At 36.4% G+C, this 16,122-nt stretch overlaps 1 protein-coding gene across 2 annotated transcripts in view; it reads left to right on the top strand.

Annotated features, from left to right (window-relative positions):
• The first annotated feature begins 2,170 nt into the window (after positions 1 to 2,170).
• The window catches only part of LOC117720638 (zinc-regulated GTPase metalloprotein activator 1), a 43,365-nt gene continuing 29,413 nt past the window's right edge, over positions 2,171 to 16,122 (top strand). The window contains exons 1-5 of one of the 2 annotated variants that reach the window (XM_034519241.2): positions 2,171 to 2,410; positions 5,686 to 5,772; positions 8,372 to 8,468; positions 10,463 to 10,554; positions 15,013 to 15,072. In XM_034519241.2, coding sequence (XP_034375132.1) covers positions 2,263 to 2,410; positions 5,686 to 5,772; positions 8,372 to 8,468; positions 10,463 to 10,554; positions 15,013 to 15,072 — 484 coding nt within the window. In that variant the 5' untranslated portion in view covers positions 2,171 to 2,262. Of the gene's footprint in view, positions 2,479 to 5,685; positions 5,773 to 8,371; positions 8,469 to 10,462; positions 10,555 to 15,012; positions 15,073 to 16,122 lie in introns of both variants that reach the window. The other variant, XM_034519250.2, reaches the window with a different exon arrangement.

Raw genomic sequence — 16,122 nt, 5'->3', positions numbered from 1 at the left:
ATTGGAGCAGGGGCTATCCCAAAAGCTATTGCCTGTCTCTGGGATATGTTCTACTAGCTGGGCTGCCCTGTCTGGCTTCAGTGGGAGAAGAAGTGCCTAAACCCTGCAGAGACTTAGTGTGCCAGGGTGAGGGGATACCCAGGGGCATCTTCACTCTCTTAAAGGAGAAGGGGATGGAGGATGGGGGAAGGACTGTGGGAGAAGGGCACTAGGAGGGGTGGCAGACAGTGATGTAACATGAACAAATTTAAAAAAAGAAAGCAAAAAAAAAAAAAAAAGAAAGGAAGGAAGAAAAAGAAAAAGAAAAAGAAAAAGAAACCCTTGCTCATCTGAAATTCTGCTCAGTTACTAAAGTGAGAAAAGAAAATGACAACCCCATACATTCAATGGATAATTATTTTATTGGAAAGGGATCTACAAACAGACAAAAGGAACAATTTTACCAAGTTATAAGCCTTATGTTTGCACCTGAGGTTAGAACTTTAAACTGCTAAAATGATCAACTCTCTGTGAAAAACAAAACAAAACAAAAATACTGGAATAAGATCTGAGTACACGATTGCCTTTACCTAAAATAGTAGTTAAGAGATAAACGTCAATGTAAGATAAAATTGACTAATTTAGTGTGCCCAATTCAATGTTTCTCAGTGGATTCAGAGTTGTTCTACCATCATGATAGTCAAGTTTAGAACATTTTTACTACCATAAAAACACATGGTGCCCAGTAGCAGTGACTATTAAACCCCTAGGAGTCAGTGACCCCTTAGGAGTCACTAACCTGTTTTCTGTATCTCTAGATTTGCCTGTCATGGACATACTATATTAATGGACTTGCATAATGTACAGTCTTTATGAATGGCTTTATTTTTTTTTAGCATGTCTTTGAGAGATGCTTACCTGGTAACAGGTCACCAGTACTTTGTACCTGTTTCTCACCAATTAATTTTTCCAGTCTGGATATATCACATTTTGTTTGTTGGGCTGGAAAGATGGCTCAGCGTTTAAGAGCACGGACTGCCCTTCCAAAGGTCCTGAGTTCAATTCCCAGCAACCACATGGTGGCTTACAACCATCTGTGATGCCATCTGATGCCCACACAGCAATGCTTGCTAGCCCCTCTTAAGGCCTGAAATTAAATATGGTGAAAACACATAAAAAGATGCTCAGTCTTGTTCAAATCCAAGAAAATACAACTGATGATCACATTTAGGTACTATTTTGTATTTAATTGGCAAAGGATAAATGTCTGCTAATACTGACGCTACACCAATACGGCCTCTTACATTGTTTGGAAAATGTATGAGTGTCTCAAAATGAAACAAAACAGCAACACCTGAAAACAATTGACAGGAAATTCAGTAGTGAAGCTGGAAATCCAGCAAACCCCAAGAGATTATACATTGAATGGTACTCTCTTCTATGAAATTGAAAAACAAACAATGGCCAACATTATTTATATGCATGTGTATAAGGACAAACCATAAAAAATACATAAAGGAATGTTCAGCATTCCCAAGTCGATTCATCATTGTAGTTAATATTCTAGGCTGGAAAAGAAGAGATGCAATTTTTAATGTTTTTGGGTTAGGGGTATTGTTAAGGAGTCCATTATAAACAAATACAAAGGAGTCCAGAGACTAATGAGAATATTATGAACCAACAAATACAATTAATGATCTGAGTTTACCTTATATCCAAGTACATGAGAAAGAAAAGTAAATAAAACTAATTATTACATTGTAAAACATGAGCTAGCTATAATACATAATTACAATTGTAGAAAAATTACAATTTATAGTATGGCTTCATTAATCACTCTTTTCCTTGTGAATAAAAAAGATGGACTTCATGAGAATAAAAAAATGTCAACTTGAGAAAGTCCGTCCTGTGGTGAAGCTGCCCAAGTAGCTAACTGAGCTTCGAGGCAAGGGAACTCCTAGCGTCCAAACAACAAAGTGCAGTTTGGCTCACCCTCAGAGGACACGCCCCTATAAGCGTGCATCACTCCCGGGGGTGTGTCCCGCTCTATAAGGGGCGTGCCCATTGTGCGTGGGGGCGGATCTATCTCTGCGTAGGGGCCCGCCTCCCCGGGAAGGCTCGTCTAGTTTCCATAGTGGCGTAGTTGGAGGGCGGGCTGGTTCCTCAGAGTCAGGCTACGCGACGCGTTGTGTTGACATCATCAGTCCCGCGCCGACTGAATCCTGTCGAGGAAGTGCTACTGGCGGCAGCTTTTTAGCTGAGAGTTGCTGTGCTGCTGGCGGCATGTTACCTGCTATGAAAACTGTGGAGACGGAAGAAGAGTACGCGGAGGATTGTCCTGAATTGGTCCCTATTGAGACCAAAAACCAAGAAGAGGAAAATCTTGACTTCATCATTAAGATTCCAGTCACAATTGTCACCGGGTATTTAGGTAATTAACGGGGGGCTGCCGCGTCTCCTCTGGCTCCCGGGCCTCCTGGCCGAGGACAAATCTTCGAGGTAGGGGCTGGGGTCTCTCCTAGCATTTTCAAAGGTGGTTTTGAAACCCAGACTCACCTTTTAATTTTATGGCCTCTTGATAAGTTGTCTTACCTTTGTGCAGCTCATCCCCCTCAGTTTAGAATGGAAATAATAAGTCACCTGAGTTTTCTCATCCGAAAACAAGACAAAACAAAACGGTCTATTGGTATTAAAAGATATCCTGATCAAGAAAAAAAAAAAAAAAACCCAAAAAACAAAGATGCCATCTGTAGATTGCCTCACACCTTGCATAATGGATTCCATTTTACAGGAACCAAACTCTTCCAGCCATTAGTGTCAAGCATTTACTGTCCTAAACTGACTCCCTTTAGAGGGCTGCTTGCAAAAAAATGTAAGAGATTGACCTAGAATAAGACCTTTGCTTTGGACACTTTCCTAAGCTGGGGGTCTTGAGGGTACACAGGGGATTCTTGAAAACACAGATTTGTAAACATGGTACAGTTTTCTAAAGATCAGTTCATGTACTTATGCTTTGTTGGAAATGTTTACAAATATCCGTTGAAAACATTACAGTTAACAGACCGAAACAACAAATAAGTGACTAAAAATGTGGAAAAATAAAAATCGTGGAAAAAGTATGAATCAAGTGGTACTCGCGTTGCTGTGTGCTTCAACAAACAAGCTGGATCTTGGTAAACCCTTTGCATACGACTAAGAAATCACTGGTGCCTCCATAACACCAGGGTTGTTGGTTTTTTTTTTTTTTTTTCCTAGAGTCAGACCAAGGATATTCTAGATTTTACTTGGGCTTCATTTTTATAAAAGAATAACATTTTTAATTCAGACAGTACTCTGTAGAAGTGGAGCAAATTCCGTGCTCAAAGAGCATACTTCAGACTTGCCCCTTTGCCTTCGTACGTTTTGCTTACTGATAGATAAAAGGAGCAATACAGGTAATGGCCGGAAGTTCTGGGCCCAGGACTGACTCCAGCAACCTCCTTGTTACTGACTGAACCTAGGGGACAGTTTGCCTCCTTTGCCTTTTTTTAAAATTTTGAAATACTGGGAGCACTGTCCCACTGGCCTCCTCCATTTTTGTTCTTATTTATCTACCTATTTCTCTGGCTTCTATCCTTCAGTTTCACTTCTGTATAGTTTTTATTTTAATGCCTTACAGGCATTTCCATAATTAACGTGTTCAACACTCTGGACAGTAATATCTTTTCAAATCCTGCTCCTGAGATTCCCAGCCATCTGCAACACTAACAGTATTCTCTCCTAACTACAGTAGTCCTGAGTCTTCCTGCTCCTTAATATTTCTGTTTTTGTTTTTTGTTTTTCGAGACAGGGTTTCTCTGTGTAGCCCTGGCTGTCCTGGAACTCACTTTGTAGACCAGGCTGGCCTCGGACTCAAAAATCCGCCTGCCTCCCAAGTACTGGGATTAAAGGCATGTGCCACCACTTCCTGGCCTTGGTCCTTATTATATCTTTGTGCTAGCTCTACTTTTCACTACAAAGTGTTAGTTTGATTGTCACACCCTTTGGTAGGTTCTACTTGGATGAGAATTCAGGTTCCTTAGCAGGAATTCAAGGACTTCTGTGATCTGGTTCCTGTTTTCAACCTTCCAAATACTGTAATCCTTTAATACAGTTCTTCATGTTCTGGTTAATCCGTCCCTACACCCCCCACCATAAAATTATTTCTGTTGCTACTTCATACCTAATTTTGCTAGTGTTACACATTATAAATACCTGATATGTAGGATGGTCTTCGGTGATCCCTGTGAAAGTCATTTGACCCCACCAAAGGGGTCAGGACACAAAGGTTGAGAACTACTGTCTTAGAGGTATTGCACGGAATACCTCTTCCTGTAACTACTCTAGCTAGATAGCCCTCTTAAGTTCTTCATAGCATTTTGTGTGTCTCCTGTTGAATGATCAACCTGCAATAAAATAGCTATCTAATTTATATCTAAGTCCTCTACCATCTTCCCCTTAATATTTTTAAGCTCCATGGAGGCAGAAACTTCAATTTAGTGCATGCTTTTGATTGAATGTGAATTATATTGCAGTATCTTTTCATAATGTGGGTAATTATTAAACCCTAATAACTCTTCAGAGGAAATCTCTTACATTCATGACTTTTAATTTTCTCATTGGCCTGTACATAATTATGTTCCAGGCCTCCTATTTTAAAAATTTCCTCATTGTTCTGTGCTCTTAAATCTGTCTTTTACACGTTACCCAGTTAGGTTGAGCTTCCAAAGCATTTTAAAGTGTCATCTCTTCAAAAACTTTTAAAAGGAATATGACCTAAAATGTTGAAGGTATTCGTCCCCTGATATTCCCTTAATATCTCATGGTTATACCCTAAGAAATTTGCAAATGTATTTTAGTAGACATGTGCAAACTATGTGTAAAAACATTTTAGCATTACTGCTTATGACAGCAAAATATTGGGAACAACCAAAATGGCTACCTACATAAAAAGGAATGATATATTCCAATAATTGAAGTGCTGTGCAGTTAAGATATTGTTTAAAGGTATTTAAAAAAAACATACTTGGGGATTTTTGGTTCACAAGATTAATGCTTTTCTTCTGCTTGAGATGAACAAACTAGGTTTGTTATGCCACCTGCTGGATAAAGTTAGTATAGTCTTAGGAATTTCTCTACTGAATAGTCTGTTGTGTATACTTGCTACCTCTGTACTCTGTTTCATAAAATCAGTTTTATAGTAATAGACTGCTTAAGCATACTAAAAGTAGCTATATAGTCAACCTAAATTTATAGCTAGTTCATGGATGTTGAAATAGGTTGGATAAGTTTAGGGAAGTAACTATTCTTACTTAAGAAAGGGCATCGTGAAAGAAATCAACATGCTTTTTAAAAAATAAGTGGCATTTTTTAGAAGCCATAATTAACTTTTTACTAAATATAAAATTTAGACACTTTTATTGCTGTATAAGTTATGAAGAAGATATTTAGTCATATTAAGTTGAAAAACTGACTCAACTTGTAATATTGTAATTACTTATAAGATATATATATGTAATAATTTCAAATTTTTCAAAGATTTTTTTAATCTCTTCTGTAAAGTCCTCTGTACTGTTTTTAAGTAATGGAAAATAGCACATAAATTCTTAGAAACACTGAGATACTTTACATTCTTTTTGTGTCCTCAAAATTAGCCTTTAAATTTTGTTGCTTTAATGTATTTTATAGGTGCTGGAAAGACAACACTTCTGAACTACATTTTGACAGAACAACATAATAGAAAAATAGCAGTGATTTTAAATGAATTTGGAGAAGGTAAGTGAAGCTCAATAACTGTTGTGTTACAATAATGTTTGGGACCCTTTATTTTACTGCTGGATTGTGCTCTACTTAAGGATAAGATTGGATGGTGTTATAATATGAGGCTACTATGAATAGTTTCAGAAAAATAGGATTAATTTTTTATTAATCTAGCCTGGAGTTTGCAGTGTAGTGGCAAAAGATTATAAGAGAGACCCTGCCTCCAGCAGGCGAGAACCAACTTCCAAAAGTTTGACCTCCACATACAGTCTATCTGCATCAAACACAACCCCTCTCCCACACACAAATAAGTAAAATACATTTAAAGAGATTGAATGATTGATTGTGGTGCAAGGTTTTCTGAATGCCAAGAAAGTTCTACTTCTCCTATGCTTTCAACCATTAAAAAAAAGGAAGGATTTCTAATAGTGCTTTTCTACCTTTTTATTAATTGATATTTTATTGTATACTGGTTATATTTACTTTTTATTTCTTACTGTTTTTCTTTATTTTGTAGTTTTAATGGCTTTTGCTTTTTGCAACATCTCCGGAGCTCCCTTTATTAATGTTTTATATAGCTTAGTATTATATAATACTCTATCATCACCCAACTAAAACATGAATAGAAAATACATTTTTTGTTTTGATTGCTCTTTAAAACTTTTCCCTGGCATTGGTACATTGTATGTAAAACATCTAAAATCTTATGCTAAACATCTCATGTGTATTTATTTCCCAGGTAAACTTTTTTTTTTTTTTTTGGTTTTTCGAGACAGGGTTTTCTGTGTAGCCCTGGCTGTCCTGGAACTCACTCTGTAGACCAGGCTGGCCTCGAACTCAGAAATCCGCCTGTCTCTGCCTCCCAAGTGCTGGGATTAAAAGCGTGCGCCAACACCGCCCGGCTCAGGTAAACCTTACTAAAAGACTTTTTTATTTAAATAAAAGTTTTATTTTTAAATGGCTACATGATATTTTGGCCAAAAACTTTTGTGAGAATGAAGTCGAGTCTTATTACATATTTAAAATCCTGAACAATCTTGTAACAGGAACCACCAATTTAGTAAGGAATTAAAAGAAAAGCAATCTCATAAGAGACTGAGGAACATAAGAAACCCAGTGTTTAAAAAAGTATCTCAGTATATTTAGCAAGTTAACAGTAGATGAGAAGAAAAATGTTTTCAGGGTAGTTCCTTGATTAAAAACTAGAACTGGAGCTGGGCGGTGGCGCTGGTATTAAGGTGGTGCACACCTTTAATACCAGCACTTGGGAGGCAGAGGCAGGTGGATTTCTGAGTTCGAGGCCAGCCTGGTCTACAGAGTGAGTTCCAGGACAGCCAGGACTACACAGAGAAACCCTGTCTCGAAAAACCAAAAACAAACAAACAAACAAACAAAAAAACCTAGAACTGGGCAAAGTGAGAGTCCTAAGGAGGAAGGAGATATAGTTATCAGTTTTAGAATTGTCTTCCTAGGAACTTAATTTATTTATTTAATATTTTATAAATATATTTTATGTAAATAAGTGGTCTTGTCTGCATGTATGTTTATATACACATGAATGCCTGGTGACTATGGACGTCAGAAGATGGTGTTAGGTCCTTTGGAACTAGAATTATAGCTGGTTATGAGCGGCCATGTGGGTGCTGAGAATCAAACCTAGGTCTTCTGCAAGACCAACAAGTGTTCTTAACGTCTGAGCCCTCTCTTCAGCCTCTATTCATTGAATTTTTTAAAAATATTTTTATTTCTGTGTGCGTGTGTGTTTGTGTGTGCAGGTTCTTGGAAGTTATGAATGGACCTTGAATCCCCTAGAGCTGGAGTCATAGCTGTGACCCATCCACTGTTCCGTGTGGTTCTGGGAACTGAACTCTGGTGCTCTGCAAGAGCAGCAAGTGCTCTTAACCACTCAGCTGTGTGTTTGTTCAGCTCTTGTTTTTTACATTCTTTGAGCTAAGGTCTCACTGATGAGCCTAGGCGGGTGTGAAACTTGCTTTGGTCCAGTTGTATCTTAAACTCCAGATCCTTCTGCCTCAGGCTCCTCAGTGTTGGGATTACAGGTATGTACCATGCCTGGCTCTATTTAAATTTTATAGAAAGAAAAGTTAAAAATCATCTAGCATACCATAATCTAAATATTTACTGAATTAGATACTTACTTTGGGTTTGATTTTTATTGTTCAGAAGAAAAGGGATCCTGGCTTGCGTCACGGAAGAGTCATCAAGAGTCTGGAGGCTTTTAAGCTGTTAGTAAAATTTGGAGTTTTATTGATTGATTTAGAGTTAGGAAAGAATACATGTTCTTTTTGTTTGTTTGTTTGTTTGTTTTTGGTTTTTCAAGACAGGGTTTCTCTATGTAGTCCTGGCTGTCCTGGAACTCACTTTGTAGACCAGGCTAGCCTCGAACTCAGAAATCCGCCTGTCTCTGCCTCCCAAGTGCTGGGATTAAAGGCGTGCGCCACCACCGCCCGGCAGAATACATGTTCTAAGCTATAGTTTTTGTGTTCTAATCTGCTGTTCAGAATTCTGTTTCTGAATATCCTCCTCTGGGTTTCCTTTTTTGTTTTTGAACAAAAATAGTGAACAAAATATAAAAATGGTCTGTTTATATTTCTAGGGAGTGCAGTAGAGAAATCCTTAGCCATCAGTCAAGGTGGAGAACTCTATGAAGAATGGCTGGAACTTAGAAACGGTTGCCTCTGCTGTTCTGTCAAGTAAGGAGAGGGTTTACTCTGTGCTTGTTGGCTGACTTAAGATGTCTGCTGATTGTATTTCCAGCTTCAATCTTCCTTTATAGATTTAGCTGAATTTACTTATCTAGCTTGTACTATTGTATTTTGGGGTAGGATATACCTTAATTGGATTATATCTTCTTTGTTTCTTGCTATTTTCTATTTGTTCTAATGTTTTTATTCTTTCACTGAATTTTTAAAAATCATTTTCAGTGTCTTATTTTATATATAAAGAAAGATTATTCTGAGTTTAATGCATCATCAATCTTATTTCCAAGTATTCAACCTCTTTTTTTCTTCTTAAAATTTTTATTTTTATGTGTATTAGTGTTCTGCCTGCATGTATGCCTGTGTACCACATTCATGCATGGTATGCACAGAGTCCAGAGAGAGAGAGCTGCACACTTTGAAATTAGAGTTACAGACAGTTGTAAGCCACCATATGGCTGGTATGAATTCAGCTCTGTTCCTCTGGAAGATCAGCAATTGCTCTTACCCACTGAGCCATCTCTCCAGCCTCTAGGTATTCAACCTTTAAAAAAGAAAATGACTGTAATAAAAGAATAACCATGGACTGGGAGATGTCTCTGTGGGTAAAGTGCTTCCCACACAAGCTCGAAGACCTAAGTTTAAAACCCCAGTGCCAACATGGAAAGCCAGGGATAGTAGTGTGAGTTACCCAGTGCTGGGTAGGCTAGGACTGGTAGATCCCTGGAGATCCCTGGCCAGGCAGGGATGGATAGCTGATTGGTGAGCTCCCGGTTCAAGTGAGAGACCTTGTTAGAAAAAAAAAAAAAAAGGTAGGAAGCCAGTGAGAAAGATACCCAGCATTGGTATGTCCTCTATGTGCACACCCGATACCTACAAACACACAAGGGGGGTGGGGGGGGGACCAGCCAAGACTGATGGCACAGACTTATAATTTGAGCTACTTGAGAGGCTGATACAGGAGGATCCTAAATTCAAGGTGTATCTGGGCTACCAAGTGAGATCCTATATCAAAACAAAAAAGCAAAAAGAAGACTGGGAATGTAGCTAAGTAGTAGCATGCTTGTTTAGCATATGTGTGGCTCTGCGTTCAAATCCTAGTATGAACACAGAAACAGAGAGAAAGAACATTATGTCCCAACAGAAGTTTCAATGGGCATTGTCTAGTTTACTAAGCTGTCATCAGTCCTAGAAGCGTACCTGGCATTCAACAGCAACTCAGATAAATCATTTGATAAATAAATTCTTGGATAAATTACCATAATTACTATATGTGCTATTGATTTTTCTATACAACAGTGAATTAAGTTTCTCCCCTGTTATTTGTGATCTTAGATGTTTGACACTGAGTCAAACTTTTTGGAAAGAGGAAGTACTTATAAAGCCTTTCTTAACCAAAAGGCAATGCATTCAATATTTGCCCTTACTTTTGCTATTTAAGAATAAAAATCAGGTAATAAAAGCCTGTAATGCCAGCATTTGGGAGCTGGAAGCAGGAGATTGACAGTTCCAGGCCAGGCTGAGCTGCATAGTGAGATACTGTCAGAAATTACATTAAATCCTAATTCAGACTAGAGTTAAATGGTATGCAGTGACATTCCTTTAATTTCAGTTTAATCAATTTCCTTATTGAACTACTCTAGATAATAAATTTTATTATTATTTATACTAGTTTTCTTTTATAAAGCTGTAAAATAAATACTGACTTTTGTTAGATAACATTTTTTGCTTTTTGTTTTAATAAAATATTAACTTACTACGTATCATTTCTGTCTGTATTTGCACCTATTTTCTTCTTGTTAAATATTGGACATTTTATTAGAATTTAAATTTGTAAAAAAAAAAAGAAATTTAAGTTTGTAAAAAATTTTAAATTTGTGTGTACTTGAGAATATTTTTGTGTTGTATTGTTGACTACATTTTAAGATGTTTTTAGATTTAAAAATCTTCAGGTAATCAGTTATTACTATGTTTTTGGTATTTTCCAGGGACAGTGGCCTTAGAGCTATAGAGAATCTGATGCAGAAGAAGGGCAAGTTTGATTACATACTCTTAGAGACTACTGGGCTAGCAGATCCTGGTAAGAAATGATTTTATTAGACACCAACATATACTTCTTTGAGACCTTATTTTTGAGACCTTATATTTGAAATAAGTATTTTTTTGCATATGTTTGTGTGGAGTATATCCAGGTATGTATGCATGTTCAAATGTGTGTGGGCCCATGTGTGTGCCTGTTCATGCAGTGACTCGAGGTTGACATATCTTCAGTTGCTTTCTACCTTATGTATTGATAATGTAGGGTCTCTCAGTGAACTGAGCTTGTCACTTTGGCTGGTTTGGCTAGCCACCTTGCCAGGGATTCTGTTTCTGGATTCTCTTTATTTACTTCACCATGATGGAATTACATGTAGGTAGGCATGCCTACCTAGCTTTTATGTGAACAGTTTGGATCTAGTCTTGACATTTGCACAGCAAGCCCTTTACCTGTTGAGCCATTTCACCAGCCCTAAAACTGGATTTAATTTTCGTTGTTGTTCAGGGAAAGAGAAATTCTAGCTTGCATCATTGAAGAGTCGTCAATGTCTTTCTTGAGACTTTTAAGCTGTTAATAGAATTTAAAGTTGTACCAGTTGATTTGTTGTTGGTAGGAATAAGTTATGATTTTTTTAAAGACTTATTTTTATATGTATATATGTATATGCATGTACCATATGTGCTCAGGTGCCCAAAGAAGCCATAAGTGGCTGTTCAGTCCCCTGGAACTGGAGTTTTAGGTGGTTGTGAGCTGGCTGACATGGGTGCTCTTGCGATCAAGTAGGCCAACACTGGTCATTAAGGATTAGGCCCCACGGGGCTGGAGAGAGGGCTCAGCAGTTAAGAGCACTGGCAGTTCTTCCAGTCACTAGGGTCAGGTCCCAAATAATTGTGGTCTAGTAAAAATGTGGAAACTTGGTTTTATTTTTAGCCATTTTTTTCTAAGCTTTATTTAAGGACATTTTCATTTGAAGTTATTTTGTTCTAATACTAATGAGACCAGTTTTTTATAATGAATTTTATTTTGGTCTTTTAACTAGGTCTAATTTTCTTTTTAAAATTATATTAATTTTAATTATAAATATATAATTTATATATTAAAATAAATATATAATTTGTTTATATATTTATAAGGGAAGTTGGTTAGAGGGGATAAGGGAGGAAGAAGATAAACAATGAATGACTATGAATAAATGAGAATGAATATGAATTTGTGTAAGTGTAGAGTTCAGAGGACAACCTGCAGGACTCAACTCTCTTTCTCCACCATGCTGGATGACTCTCTCTTTACCATGTGGGTCCTGGAACTTGAACTAAGGTATCAGGTTTGGCAGTGTGCACCCTTGCTTGCTGGGCCATCTCACTTTGTTTTTACTGTTTTTGAGTACCTTGCACTCGCTAGGTATGTGTTCTGCTACTAAGCTATGCCCTATGCGCTTAGCCCTGTTTTAATTGTTCTGATTTGTCATGTGCAGCTACATTTACTCTGACGAACCTTCATTTCCTTATGTTAGTAATCCCCTCATACTTGTTTATCTGTTCATTATTACTATCAATTAATTTATTGGTTAAGCAATGATGCTATTAAGTTGATTCCAAAGTGCTTCTTTTTATATTACTCTACTCTCTTCTTGTGTTCTAGCTTGTTTTTGTATTGTATTACTTTCAAGTTCTTTATAAAGAGCTATTTCAAACTTTTATTTGATGTTTTAGATGTTTCCTTGAAGAATGAATTCCTTGACATTTGTCTGTCCTATTAAATTTCTCCATTTCTTCCTGACATTTATCTGTATTTATTTTCCTTTGCTGTAACCACATATATGCATTTGTGCTTGGTGTGGGGAAGGTCAGAGGACGTCCCTTTACCTGTGTGCACTGATGGGGAATTACTCTTAATAACTTCAGTATCTTACCCAAACATATTTTTCTTGAGCATCAGTTTGAAAGCTGGATATTACTGGGACATGTAAAGAGGGAAGCTATGGCTATCAGTTTCTGCCCTCAAATACCTAGTATGGCTGTCTTGGGTGTGTTCACTCACCTAGTAGAATGTAGTCAATTCTTGGCTGCTGTGGGCATCATTAGACCTCAGAACTCTCTTTTTATCTCAGTCCTACTATAGAAATTTCCCCCAACTATAGAAATAATTTAAAAAAATTATTCTTGAAATATTTGTTGTCATTGATTTTTTTTCCCTTTATTGCTTTCCAGTTAGTTTTGTGTCTTGCCTTTTGAGGAGTTGTTTCTGTTAAAGTAGTAGGATTTTGTAAACTATTTTTCCACATCCTCTTTTTGGGGTGGGAATTGAGTTAGAGAAAGACCACAGTAACTCACTGTCTTAGTCAGCATTCTGTTGCTATGAGGAGACACTTTGACTACAGCTACTCTTATAAAGGAAAACTCTTAGCTGGGGCTTGGTCACAGTTTCAGAGGTTTAGTCCATTATCCTCATGGCAGGGAACATGGCAGCACACAGGCAGATAATGGTAGTTGAGAGTTCTACATCCAGGTCCAAAGGCAACAGGAAGGACCTGGCTTGAGCTTTTGTAACCCCAAAGGTCACCTCTTGTGAGATATTCCTCCAACAAGGCCACATCTACTCCAACAAGACTACAATTCCTAATCCCTGTTGAGTAACACCATTCCCTAATGACCAAGCATTCAAATATGAGTCTGTGGGGGGCCATTCTTATTCAAACTACACAATCACATAGAAACTTGTTTCTAATTTTAACTATTACTCTTCTAAATTTATGGTTAGGAAACTGATATTTTCTTATTATTTGGTTCTGATAAAATATTGACATGTAAATTTTTTTTAAAAATGTTGTTTAATTGGGTTTTGAAGAAGGGAGATTCTGTAATATAGTTCAGAATTTTTCAGGCTTGACACAATATTTTAGATTGTCCAATTAACTTCTGTGAGGGGTGCTATCTTGAGCATTATAGAATGTATAACAGCATCCCTAGCTTCTACCTACTAGGTACCAGTAGCATATTCCTAGAAGCAACTGAAATTATCTTCAGACATTGCCTAATATTCCTTGGGGGAAAGAGTCTCATACTCCATTCCATCATCTTTGCTACCACTAAGCACCTACACATGGTTCTTTGTTGTGCATCCCGTAAGGATTGTATTACATGGAAATGATGTTTAGAATAAAAGTCATAATACAAATTTACAATTCATCTTGGTAAGAATTAAGACTTAAAGCCATTTACTTGAATAAAAAGCAATGAGTTCTTAAAGTTATAAAACTATGATGTTAACATACCTATGTATTTGGCTAAGTGAAGAAATTAATAAGTTTTTTATTAGTGTTTGGTGTCATGATGCAGTAGATTTACTCTTTTCTCCTTTATTAATTAAAACCATGTTTTTAGCCAAGAAAGTGGAAATAATTCTTATTGGCAATTCAGTTGTTTCTCACTTAGGAGATTGACACTCTCCAGTTCTTAGCTAAATAATTGTCATGGTAAAGTAATTTCCTTGAAGAGGACAGACATTGATTCTGCTCCTGTTACTCACAAATCCTATTTCAGTCAAATTGGAAAACTATTAAGTTTTTGGGAAAAAATCAATAGGTATCAGGAAACCATTAGATCTTGTGGCCCTTGCTATATCTTGCATGAGTAATCACTGTAAACAGCTGACAGGTGTTTCACTGTTGACACAGAGTGATGCTTAAGGGAACCACATCTTGTCAGAGTAGGTAGACAGCTTTAGACAGTGCAATGAGTTCAGTTCTCCTTGTTTGCCCTCGCGTTCATTCTTCTAGACAGCACCATCACTAACTGGGATGGTAATACTTTGAAGAATGAAATACTTTCCCTTGCTGTCAGTTTCCTTTTTTCTATTGCAGCACACTAATCAGGATGTGTGGTTTTGTGTTAAACCAGTTCCTGTCAAAAACAAATTTTAATTCTTTTCTTAGAAATTATTTTCTAAGAATAATAATTTTATATCCAGCACTAAGTAAATATATGATGATGAATGAGTACCACCAGAGAACTTGTAATTTTTCTTTTTCTTTTCTTTTATAAAGATTACAAGTGAAATTTATTGTGATTTTTGGAAATTATGTTTACAAATGATTTTTGGAGTTAATGTATTTTATTTGCTTTTCCTCAGGAGGGATTTATTATTTGTGAACTATATGATAATCATATTCAGAAAATGAGAAAAAATGTCCTGTGAATACTCAGCTATTGTGTCCAAATTGTTGCACAGTATTGATGAGTAAATTATTTTGGCATCTATAAGAACATTGTTTGATGAGGGTTAAGAGTTTACTGTGCTTAGAAACAGGGCGGGAGTAGAATGACTGCAGTCTTGAAACATCCTCTCACTGGAGTTCCCGTGAGCAGACTGAAGTAGAAGTTTACTGTGTGTGTACTTAGCAGTTAATTCCACTGGTGGAAATTAAGACAGATAAAATCGTGTTCTGCAATTTGAAGAAATACTTTATTTGATGAATATTATTATACTATGTATTTTCAGGTGCAGTGGCTTCTATGTTTTGGGTTGATGCTGAGTTAGGGAGTGATATTTATCTTGATGGTAAGTTAAAACAATTTCTTCTAAAGTAATATTTATTTTATGGTTGGGCTCATTTTGTTAATATTGCAGTTTTAATTTCTATGCCATAGTTCTTTTTAAACTTGTTTAGTTTTTGATGAATCAAGTTTTCTTCGTAGGGATTCTAAAGTCTTAGAAAGTGATAATACCAGATGGTTAGCTATTGATATCATCTCTGATTCTGGACTTCTACTGAGGCTTTCCTTTCAAATCACTCCACGACTGTGTGTGTCCTCTGTTGCCATGGTGTGTTAGTACAATGCTGGAGCTTTGTAGGTAGTCAGGAAGACAATGGGAAGAATGAGCTTTCATTCTCTGCTTTCAGTTTTCCTTGAAAGTAAGAATTAAGAATGCTTCTAAATACACATATGCTACTTAACTCTTGTCAGTTTGTATAAATTTATAAGCTTGATATTACTTTCTTAGAGTGACAACTATATTCACTTTGTCCTGTTGTCTCCTTTTAAACCAATCATGTAGACCATAGGATAACAATTATTGAAGCTGTGTTTCATTGAGAAGTAGTATATATATAGCATGTAGCTTGTTGAATTTCATAGACATCATCAGATTCTGCTGTTATTTTTAAAAAAAACGATTTGACATATTCAGAAATTGCTAAGCTAATTGATCTTTTGAGAACTTAGGTACTTGCTATGCTGCTTTGTTTTTGTGAGCTAGATGTATTAGCAGAGATTAGGAATATAATATCCTAAGATGGCTCCGATTCTTAAGCAATAATTTATTAAGAAAAGCTTTATTTTGACTGTGAAAATAAAATTAACCTGCCTTGTATAATTTTTCTTAGTTTAATATGTATTATGGAATTTGTCTTAGTTTGGATTTGAAACACTGAAGAATTTTTACTTTATTGTTGACTTAAATTTTTATTTTATAAATTTTCTAATTTCTTAGAAACAGAGCTAGTCATTTAGTATATATTTGAAACATATTTGCTTATTCTTGAGGTTGAGTTAAATTGCCACATTGGTTAGAGAAAAAATATTTTATTGAATAGCATTTGTGAACGGA

Source organism: Arvicanthis niloticus, chromosome 1 (assembly GCF_011762505.2).
Source record: "Arvicanthis niloticus isolate mArvNil1 chromosome 1, mArvNil1.pat.X, whole genome shotgun sequence".
Classification (NCBI taxonomy): Eukaryota; Metazoa; Chordata; class Mammalia; order Rodentia; family Muridae; genus Arvicanthis; species Arvicanthis niloticus.
This window is presented reverse-complemented; position numbering and strand designations above follow the sequence as displayed.